Consider the following 11,869-nt stretch of genomic DNA (forward strand, 5'->3'; position numbering starts at 1 on the left):
AATTTGGCTGAAACCCATCATTTAAAAAAACAAAACAAACAGTAATTGATTGTTTTCTCCCTAGCCGAGTTTTCTGAGGTGGAGTCAGACTTCCATGCCAAAGTACCTATCGTGTTCTGTCGGGATGTTAGCAGGTGAGCATTAGCTCTTTTTGTCCCTCCATGTTGTATGTCTATGACACAGCATTATCTTCAGTGACAGAATAAGTTAAATGTAAGGCTAGAGAGTATAGGGCTGCTCGATTATGGCAAAAATGATAATCACGATTATTTTCACTGAAATTGAGATCTCGATTATTTGACAATATTTATTTAACCCTTTAAGACCTACTATAGAACCAAGTCTGCCAGAGCTTATATTATTATTATTATTTTTTTTACATGTTGTAGTGCCATTTGTGGGAACATTTCAAGTTGCTATACATCAATACAACTGTTATAGCCCATATTTTAATAATATGTATGCATTAAGTCCATAGTAACTACATTAATTGCAAAACAAAGTGCAATAAACTACAAAAAAATTGAAAATCGTTTTTGTTTTGTTTTTTTACATATATTTCTACTTGGAGAAATTTAAGAGGTTTATCCCTCAAAAGTTTAAATACAAAAAAGTTGCAAAAAATAGTTTACAACAACAGGAAATTTATTTTGAGTGTCTTCATAGTTTTATTTTGGAGATACAGCAATTTTTATATATTGCAGGAAAAACAAAAAAACAATCCTATGATGCAAATTTGCAAAGAAAACAGCAGGTGCATCAAAATAAACTATTCCCAGCAGTGCAATTCGAGTTCTAAGCATCCCAGCAACTATTCAGAAAAGTCAAACATGACTTATAAAAACACCAGTATAGGCTTTTAAGGCCTACAAGTAAAAAACTACATTTTCCGCGAAAATGACGTCACTTCCGGTTTTGGGCAGGTAATAGCGGACATGCGAACTATCTGTTTCAATGTGCGAAGTGTTACGAACAGCTGATCGGATCGGCAAAGCCTGTTTGTGGAATATTATGTTTTTGTTCCTGCAAGCGCTTTTTTATGCAATTTTTATACACACAGGCTTAAATACAGTCCTGATCAAAAGTTTAAGACTACCTCAAAAATGGCAAATCATATTTTGCATGGTTGGATCTTAACAAGGTTCCAAGTAGAGCTCCAACATGCAACAAGAAGAAATGGGAGAGAGAGATAAAAAAACAATTTTTAGAGCATGCAATTTATTGAAAACGCTTAAACTAAAAAAGGCAGTTTTACACCTGATCAAAAGTTTAGGACCACATGCCTTTAAATGGCCAAATCTGCAAAAATATGGAGTCATTGTCATTTTCTGTCAGGTAGTCACTGATGGCAAAGACAAAAAAAAATGTTCCACTTTTCTAATGTGGTCGGGTTGTTGAACTGCATAAGCAGGGTCTTTCACAGTACGCCATCGCTGCTGACGTGGGGCTCAATAAAACAGTCATTTGGAATTTCTTAAATCAGCGGTCCCCAACCTTTTTTGCGCCACGAACCGGTTTATGCCCGACAATATTTTCATGGACCGGCCTTTAAGGTGTCGCGAATAAATACAACAAAATAAAACTAGTACCGGTACCGAAAACAAGAAAATTTGCCTGCAGTCGGCACCGGCGTTACTGGTGCTGACTGCAGCCCCATAACTATCAGACGGCATCTGAGACTGAAGGGCTTCAAAAACAAAAAATGTCTTCAGGGACCTCATCTCCTTGAACGCCACAGAACTGGCCATTTGGACTTTCCAAGAGAGCACCAAACATAGAATGTTTAAAGGTGGAAGAAAGTTTAAGTGTTTGATGAGAAAAAAAAAATTAACCTTCATGGTCTGATGGATCCCACTTGCAATGTTTTCTACGCACCACAGTGGAGGGGGGGCCATAATGGAATGGGATGCCTTTTCCTTCAGTGGAGCAATTGAGGGTTCTGGAGGTGCAGGAACGTCAAACGGCTGTTGGCTATGTCCAGATGTTTCAGAGAGCATCTTTCGTGACTGAGGGCCCTCCTCTGTGTGGTTACGACTGGGTTTTTCAACAGGACAATGCTACAGTACACAATGCCCGCAGGACAAGGGACTTCTTCCAGGAGAATCACAGGTTTTTTGGAGGTGTGGTCCTAAACTCGAACAGCTGTAAAACATCCTGTTTGAGTTCAAGCATTGTTTTAATCTCCTAAGACCCGAACTCTTTCATGGCTTGCATTTTTAATTTTTCTTTGATATTTGGGCTGATTGTTTTTACATTCATCCGGTCCCAAAGAATTACGAGATTGTTTTTTTGTTTTTTTTTTACCTAATTTTATGTTTCTGAGAAAAATGAGAGCCACATTCGTTTTAAATTTTGATAGAACAGTGGCAGTATAATGTCCTCGTAAGTGGATATCAGGCCCTTGTAGAAAAAAAATTAAGTATTTTGGTCTAGACAACCCAAAATGTGATGTCCACATATGTGTATGCCAGGTCCTAGGAGGCTTAAAAAACAAATGTTTTGCTCACTCCCATTTCTTCTTGTTGAATGTTAAGGGTCTACTTGGAACCTTGTTAAGATCCAACCATACAGTAAATGACTTTTTTTTTTGCTTGCTATTTTTCAAGTGGTCTTAAACTTTGGATCAGCACTGTATATACATCCAGCCCAGTAACATTTAGATAAATGTCGCTTTAACAAGTTGCACCTTGACCAGATGGTTTTGGTAGCCATCAACAAGCATCTGAGATAATTTTGACTCTATATTTGACTGTTCTCCTTGGCAGAATTGGTACCTGGCTTTTAAGCACAGCTGTAGGTAAATAAAAGCAATCCCAAATCATAAGCAATGCTTCACCGTGCCTGTGGTGCACTTTTGATAGAAGTTTTTCCATTCCTCCCACCCACACTTACCTTTCAGAATTGTGGTCAGAAAGTTCAGGGTTTTTTTGTTTTTTTTTTATCAGATTGGAACACATTTTCTCTCATGCCTTTTGGAGAGTTGATGCATTTCTTTGTAAGCTGTAACCAGTTTTTTGTTTGCTTTTATCCACTTTGATGTATATGATATATCTAATGCTTTGTAAGTGGTTTTTAAAAAACAAAAAACTGACTAATACCTTTCGACCGCTAGACTTTGATGCTTTTTAGGCTCTTAGCAAACCATGACTTCTGCCGTAGCAGAAAACAGTGAAGATCGGGACAGCAGCTGAACTCTATTTGGGGTTAATCAGAGTCTCTTAATTGATGGCAGGCATGTTCCCAGGAAGTCTGTTGTAACACCTTTTGATTTATCACAGTATTAGTTTAAGGATGTGGACACTTATGCAACTAGCTTAATTTTTTGAATATATTTTTTCCTAACAACTTTGTTTTTCAGTTGAATTGTAAAGGCTTCTAGGTCACATTAAAAATGGGAAAAGTGTATACACTGTTTATGTCCACTGTATATATTACAAAAATAAATATGAAAATTCTAAAGTAAGTTGTGAATTAAGTGCCCAGCCTATATAAAGCCTGTGTGTGGGAAATCACTGAGGCCTGCAGTCTGGTATTGTTTTTTTGTTTTTTAATGTGACCTCTTTTTCAGATCATGAGCCAGTGAGACATTATGACAGTTAGAATTTGGTCCAGCTAATTGTCATCTTCCCCCACCTCTGTTTCTTCACAGCGGTCTGATGTGTAAAGTGAGTGCAGGAAATGATGTTGCTTGTCTTACGACCAATCATCTGGCAGCCCTGTCTAAACTGGAGCCCAGACTGATTTCACTGGTGTTGGCCTTCCGCTACTGGGCAAGGGTAAGCCTGTTTCGGACACTCAGAATGCATACACCTAATACATGTGTCCTTTGTTTAGTTCTCAGCATGTTGCAAAAGTATCTTTGTGTCATGATACTTGATAATTAATGTGTTTATGAAATGGCACAAAGGATATAGTGGATGTTTTGGATATGAAAACTGACGGACCAGAAATCATGATGATGTAATGGAAGTGGGTTTTTGTTTTTGTTTTTTTAAATTTCTTGTTAAAAGAGTTATTTTCAACCTCATTTGTGTACAAATATAAAACTTATATGCCCAAATGGCAAACACAGATGATCTGTTGGTCTGTATGATGTATTGTTTGGACCAAATTTTGCTTTGATGTTTCGCTGAAAGCAAAAATAGATTTTTTTTTCTTTTATGCACAGTTGTGTCACATTGACTGTCAGGCTGAAGGTGGCATCCCTTCATACTCCTTTGCCCTCATGGTGATCTTCTTCCTGCAGCAGAGAAAAGACCCTATCCTCCCTGTCTACCTGGGCCCCTGGGTAAGTTACTGAGAAAGGGCCACTCTGTATCTGTGCTCCTTGGCAAATAACCAACGTTAAACAAAATTATTTTTAAATCCCTTTCTTTATATTTTAGAACCTGGAATAGGGTTGGGAGATATAGTCTCAAAATTGTATCTGAGATTTCTGAGAGTATTTCCATAAAGTTTGCGACAATGAGATTTTTGAGAGTATAGGGAAAAAAAATACAGAACAATGATTGGAGCATAAAGCTTCTGAGCAGCAGCAGTTATAAGTACAAATGAATGAAGGGCATTTACCACCTTCATCTTCAGAGAGTTACTGTCATTAGTGACACTTTACCTATTTCAAAGTGTGAACTGTATTGACGCAGCAGCATCAGCATTATAGTGCAGTAGTAGTGATGCAATATTATACCAAGTGACACAGCATACCTCAAATATGAACACAAAGGTAACCACCGTGGCGTTTTTCAATTCAGTTCAATTCAATTTTATTTATATAGCGCCAAATCACAACAACAGTTGCCTCAAGGCGCTTTACATTGTAAGGTAGACCAAACAATAATACATCAGAGAAAAACCCAACAATCAAATGACCCCCCTATGAGCAAGCACTTTGGCGACAGTGGGAAGGAAAAACTCCCTTTTAACAGGAAGAAACCTCCGGCAGAACCAGGCTCAGGGAGGGGTGGCCATCTGCTGCGACCGGTTGGGGTGAGAGAAGGAAAGAAGACATGCTGTGGAAGAGAGACAGAGGTTAATAACAAGTACGATTCAATGCAGAGAGGTCTATTGACACATAGTGAGTGAAAAAGGTGACTGAAAAGGAGAAACTCAATGCATCATGGGAATCTCTCAGCAGCCTATGCCTGTTGCAGCAGAACTAAGGGAGGATTCAGGGTCACCTTATCCAGCTCAAACTATATGCTTTAGCAAAAAGGAAAGTTTTAAGCCTAATCTTAAAAGTAGAGATAGTGTCTGTCTCCCGAATCCAAACTGGAAGCTGGTTCCACAGAAGAGGGGCCTGAAAACTGAAGGCTCTCCCTCCAGCCTAGAAGTAATAGATTTTCAGTGGAAATCTTAAGTAAACATATAACTGCTTAACCTTTTAGTTAAGAACAGTTAAGAATAACTAAAGTAACTTAACTGTGTAATGCTTCAGAAGCCTGTACAGCAGTGTAATATATTAAAACTAGTGGTGCAACGGATCACGGTTGATCTGTAATCCGAACCGATCCCACTCCACGGTTCGGCACGCACGTGATCCGAAGATTCGAAAAAGAAGGAAAAAAGGTATGTGTATGGTGCGCGTGGTCAGTCTGTCAAGCGATATTTATGGTCAGCGCTAGCGGTCCAAGTGGAGGAGCAGAGGAGTTTGCAGTATTTAAGCAGCCCTTTGCTGCCCAATCCGACCGGGCTAAAGCTATTACAAAAGCTACTGGAGTGTTTAGCTGCAGACGGGAGGCCGTATTCCCTTGTGCAAAACAAGGGGTTTAAACTATGATGAACGTGCTTGAGCCACACTATGATATCCCGTTGCGCGTCCACTTCAGTGACAGGATCGTACCCAGGCATGTATGAGCAGGAAAAGTTTAACTTTATGGCTGAACTGTCCCAGGCATCTTTTGTTGCCCAACTACAAACGGGTGGACCTCCAGGTCAACGGAAAGCTACGTGACCGCTCATTATATCACAGCGGAGTGGTAGATATAAAGCCCTGTACTGCCCTATTTTGCACCTTAATTTGTTTTTATATAATTGCGTGGAATGAGTCTTGAGTTGAATGTTTTTAATAGGCAAAAAATATTTAAAAAGTTAATAAGTAAATGTTAAAATTTTTTCTTTTTTTCTTTTTTGCTGATCTGAAAATTGATCCGATCCGTGACTTAAAACCGTGATCCGAACCGAACCGTGAGATTTTTGATCCGTTGCACCACTAATTAAAACTGAAAAATGTTCAGTCTTGGGTTCAGTTTTTTAACCCGCTGTGGTAAGCGGTAAACCCACCATGTAACCACATCAACAATTTCCATCCACTGTTTGCACTCTGCAAGTGCAACTTGCAAGTAAGGTTACACATTAGAGAACACAAATGCATAGTGTTACTAGAGCAACAACAAATTTTGACATCATATGACACTTTCACATCATGTCAAAGGTTTTACCAGTGGTAGCAGGGCCCAGACAGTGTAATGTTGACAGTGTCTGAGCATCTAATGGACAAAATGACCCACATTTTCTGTCTGTGTGTCTTCAGGATAGTTTGGTTAAAAAAAACAATCCCACATGGCTCGAGTCTCTATTTGGAAACTAGGTGTAAATACAAGACGTTGATGGAAAATTGTATCATTCTTGTCACGAATGGACACATTGATGCAAAAGTACAACACTAAAAATATCCTGTGTTGTTGCTTAGATTATCTCATCAGACTTTTTGAGCACTATGCTGTATGCTCTGCCTGTGTAATAACGAAAACTCTTCTGATCCTGTAAATCATTAGTTTTCTTTAAAGATGCCTACCTATATTATATCTATGCATTTATCAGAAGGTAATGATAAACTCACTGTTTATGAAATGTTTAGCAGATCTTTTTTCCTGTTAGTTTTTAAAAAGATAAATAAAACAAATAAAATAGGTTTTATGAGACTTGTTGCAGTTTTCCACATGGTTACAAATGTGGATGACACAGGGTGAAGAACAGAAATGATTTCATTACAAACTTGATCTAATGTTGCTCACTAAGATTCATTGTTTTTAAATAGTGTAAGGTCTAAAAACATCCCCTGCAGAACAGGATATGAGAAGGTGTCAATTCTAGTGGCAGTAGCTTTTCTATGTGAGTGACGGAGCTACTTGTTGTGCTGGTTGAACAAGTAATGCCACACTAATGATGCACACCTGCTACAATGACATTGAGTAACATACAGAGATTTTATAGCTTTTTCACACTTAAGTTGTAATCTGTCAAATTTTAATTTGATCCGGCATCCAATCACCTGAATCACCCGAGAAGCTTCTTCAGTTCTAAAAGTAAAGAAGCTTCTTGAATGAGAGGTGAAACCTCTTCATGGAAACTTGAAGTCCAGACATTTTACTTTTCAAGCTCCTTAGACAGGAAGAAGAGTAGTTCTTATATACCCGTCAAACCAAACTGTTTGTGGATCGTTTTGTGTAAATGGAAAAACATTTCTTGGAAAGGATGTTGGTTATGAATATTTTAAAAGTATTTTTGATGCTTTAAGCACATCATCTCTATAGCTCATGTTTCCAAAACTGGGCAGCTAACAATCTAGAGTGAGAAGTGGCATGGCAGGCTAGAAAAATATACATTTACATATACATTTAATCTGCAGTTAGGTGATCTTTTAAGGCTGCAAAGCTGCCATATTTCTGCTTTGCAGCCTTAAAAGATCTTAAAAGAAAGTGTTTTTTTGGGATTTAAACATACAGTACTGTGCAAAGGTTTTAGGCCACCTTTTATTTCTTTATATTTTGCTAGGAAATTGTAAAAAGGTATAGTGATTTATTAAAATGTGCAAATATACAACATTAAAAAAAACCCTATAGTTCCTCTGTCTGAATTAGGTGATGAGTTTGGGGAAAAACTACAGGTTTACAATGGTTTGGTTGGTTTTCACATAGAGAAAAATTCAAGTGAACTCCGAGCCAATCAAAATGTGTCAGTCTGCTTATTAGGCAGATGTATCTGGGGTGGGAGCAATAAAAGTAATACAGGAAGAAAGTGCTGTGTGAGAAAAGTGAGAATTTACATTCATTTCACAGCTAGTTGCAAGACCTTACAGAGCCTTTACATTTATAGTGCAGAGCACTTTCCCACATTGAGAATAAACAGCATATTTTGCTACAGGACACTTTCTTAGCTCGGGCTGGGGTCACTTTCACGCCACAAACAAACCACTCGAGTTCATTTGGAACTGTAGTGACATCACCCCCTCCAAAGTGTCTCTGTGTGGTTGCTTTGGTCGACACCCAAGTGTGATTACTGTGTTTACACCTAAACAAATACACCACACCAAGGGGAAAATGAACAGGGTTTGATTTAGGCTACGTCCAGACTAATGCATTTTCGTTTGGCCTCCTGTCCACACTGAGACGGCGTTTTCCTCAAGGAAAAACGCAGCGTTTTGAAAACGCTCTCGAAAACACATACATTTCAATACGGAGCTGTCCCGCCGCAGTGTGGAGACTCGAAAACGCAGACTTTCTAAAACGATGACACATTTTAGTCATGTGATGCAGTCATGTGACCAATTAAACAAAGATAGCGGAGGGCATTATACAGCAGTTGTTTTCATTGCTCTCAATTTTGACAGTCCTAAAAATGATTAATATCAGTTTGTACATGCTCCAGATAGCTTTTCTTCAAATTCTTTAATTCTCACTTGCTTTGGCGCATGTGCATTATTGGAATATAAGCGTTTTGGGCCGTTTCAATGTGGACGCACAACTCTGTGAAAACGATGGAAAACGCTAGTGTGGACGCAAAGCGTTTTCAGGCGAAAACGCCGTTTTCAAATCTATCTGGGCTAGTGTGGATGTAGCCTTAAACTGACCAAACCGGTGTGAAAACATTCTAAGAGAAGCTTGCTTTGTTTTGCTACCTGTTATGATCCCACAGCACCTCAATAATGTTGGGATCTGGCTCTGTGGGGACATTCCATGACTGGCAGTGTTCCATTATGGGGCGATCGTGGCTCAAGAGTTGGGAGGTCGCCTTGTAATCGGAAGGTTGCCGGTTCGAGCCCCAGCTTGGACAGTCTCGGACCTTGTGTCCTTGGGCAAGACACTTCACCTGTTGCCTACTGGTGGTGGTCAGAGGGCCCGGTGGCGCCAGTGTCCGGCAGCCTCGCCTCTGTCAGTGCGCCCCAGGGTGGCTGTGGCTACAATGTAGCTTGCCATCACCAGTGTGTGAATGTGTGTGTGTGAATGGGTGGATAACTGGATATGTAAAGCGCTTTGGGGTCCTTAGGGACTAGTAAAGCGCTATATAAATACAGGCCATTTACCATTATGTGTTTTTCTATCTGTATGAATTGACTGCATTGGTTTTTGGTGTCATTATCATGCTGAAAATGAAATTGTTGCCAAACTTTTCCAGATTGTACTGAAATCTGACAGTATTTTTAGTGTTCATAATTCCATTAGTTTTGACAAAATTCAAACACCACTAGCTGGAATGCAGCCACAAATCATGACGGGGCCTCCGCTGTGTTTTACTGTAGACACTCCCGTATTGACAATGATTTGAATCACAAATTTAAAAATCAGATTCATCACTCCATAAGACCACTGATTTTCAGTCAGGCTTCTGCCTTTTGACCTTCTTTGCAATGTATCAAAAGTACGACAGTAGTAAATATTAGTAAAAATATAGCTGTGATATCAGATTCTACAGGCTAAAATGGCTATTAAAAACAAGCTAGTGATCTCTTTGCTAACTGTTTTACTTTGCTTCTACTCTCTGTTATGTTTGGCTTTGCTTTTCTCCTGCAGATTGAAGGCTTTGATGTCAAACATGTGGATGAATATCATTTGACTGGAATTACAATGGACATGTATGTCCAGTGGGAGCATAGAGCTCCGACCTCTACCGAAGGACGGGGAGAGAACAGAAACGAGGCCAGGGGAGAAGGCAGAGCCAAACCTCAACACCGCAATGATGCCCCTAACTCAGAGGGCTTGGTAAGATTTGTTTTACCTAACTCAGTGACAGTGTTGATACTCTCGCTTTTGCCCCTGGGTTTTGCACTAACCATAGCTGCTTTCACCTAAAGATCCGCCTAACCTTCAACGTGGGTAAAGATGTTGCGCTGGGCCAGTTATGGTTGGAGCTTTTACGTTTCTACACACTGGAATTTGCACTTGAAGAATATATCATCAGCATCCGCTTAAAGGACCTCCTCTCTAGGGAAGTGAAGAACTGGCCTCGTCGCAGGCTTGCTATCGAAGGTAAGAGATAGTTCTATTGCAAAACTCACTTTCCAAGCATAGAGAAATGGAGAAATTCATTCATTCTTATATTGCTAGATCCGTTTGCCTTGAAGAGGAACGTTGCTCGAAGCTTGAACAGCCAGATGGTCTTTGAGTACATCCAAGAGCGTTTCAGAACAGCTTACAAGTACTTTGCTTGCCCTCAGAAAAAGGGCACCGGAGGACACCAAACAAAGAAGAAAGCAAGGGCACAGGGTGTAAAATTGGAAGAAGCTGGGAAGAAAGAGCCTTCATCTACATACAAGGATGAGAATAACATCAAAGCAGAAAAAAGCCAGAGTGTTCAAAGAGGGCACCAGGGATCAAAGGAGGACGAAGAGCCTGACAGTGATGATGAAGATGGTTCAGATCCATCCAAAGAAAGAAATGAGAGCACTTTAGACACCCGCCTCATGGACATGCTTCTCAGTGAGGGAAACACACTTTCCTCCTCCCCCAATGGCCTGCTGGACAGTGACAGGGAAGAAGAAGAGGAAGAGGAGGATAACGGAGTTTCAGAGGATGACGGGCCTGTTGCACCAGATGATCTGCACTATGTGTTTGACAAGATGATTTTCACTTGTGGAAAGGTAAATAGTAATTAATGTCATCCATCCATTGGATAAATATTTGTAAATGCCTTAGCAAGGCACAACATTTTGTATGTAATGTAGTTTGAGATGAGGCTTCTGACCTGTTTATAATAGAGATCCATTAAACTTGTTGCTGTAGTATAGAAGAAGCATCATCTTAGATGCTCATGCTACATAACTGTGTGGTTTGCGTGTTCTCCCTGTAGCTTTGTGGGTTATTTTCCACTTACTCCGGCTTCCTCAAACACATGCATGCTAAGTTAATTAGTGATTGTGAATGAGAGTGTGAGCGGTTGTCTGTCTCAGTGTTAGCCTTGTGGTAGACTTGTCCCCACCTCTTTCCCTTTGACAGCTGGGAAAGCTTCAGAATAGGATAAGAAAGTGAATGAATGGATCGGTAGATGGATGAGTTGGTGGGTCAGTAGTTTTAAATTGGTTTATTTATTTGAAAATCATGTGAATGTAATAACTTGAGAACAAGGCAATGTAGGATTTTGAAGTTGATAACGTAGGTGTGTCTACTTAGAGGCTGAGGGGTAGCACTGGCAGTTTCAAGTATTTTTAAGATTGCGACAATATGACTTGCTTCAGTATTTAGACACATTAAAGCAAACATAAGGAAATATTTTCAAGCTTTGCAATATGTGACATTCGGAACTCTTACATAACATTAAAGCTGTTCCTGGACATCGTTAATTTTCCTGTTCCAGCCTCCAACTGTCGTATGCAGCATTTGCAAACGAGATGGTCACCTGAAGGACGAGTGCCCTGAAGACTTTAAGAAAATCGAGCTGAAGCCTCTGCCCCCTATGAATGACCGCTTCAGAGAGATCCTCGATGGCCTCTGCAAACTATGTTACTGTATGTAGCGAACATTGAACTTGTTTCACTTTAGCATTTTCTTGCAAGGAATCATTTTGCTTGTATAGCCATTATCTTTGAGTACCGTATTTTCACGACCATAAGACGCACTGTACTAAAAGGCGCAGTCTCAGTTATGTGTGCCATTAC

General features: G+C 39.7%; 1 protein-coding gene across 1 annotated transcript in view; it reads left to right on the forward strand.

The window, feature by feature from the left end:
* Window positions 1–11,869, forward strand: part of tut4 (terminal uridylyl transferase 4) — a gene marked incomplete in the record, with an annotated part of 37,201 nt that overhangs the window by 4,224 nt on the left and 21,108 nt on the right. Inside the window, 7 exon segments of the mRNA XM_042216302.1 lie at window positions 65–134; window positions 3,650–3,776; window positions 4,169–4,288; window positions 9,789–9,977; window positions 10,070–10,244; window positions 10,323–10,855; window positions 11,569–11,719. Coding sequence (XP_042072236.1) covers window positions 65–134; window positions 3,650–3,776; window positions 4,169–4,288; window positions 9,789–9,977; window positions 10,070–10,244; window positions 10,323–10,855; window positions 11,569–11,719 — 1,365 coding nt within the window.

The sequence above is a fragment of the Haplochromis burtoni genome, unplaced genomic scaffold (assembly GCF_018398535.1).
Source record: "Haplochromis burtoni strain Fernald_Lab_line unplaced genomic scaffold, NCSU_Asbu1 Contig_1001, whole genome shotgun sequence".
In the NCBI taxonomy this organism is placed as follows: Eukaryota; Metazoa; Chordata; class Actinopteri; order Cichliformes; family Cichlidae; genus Haplochromis; species Haplochromis burtoni.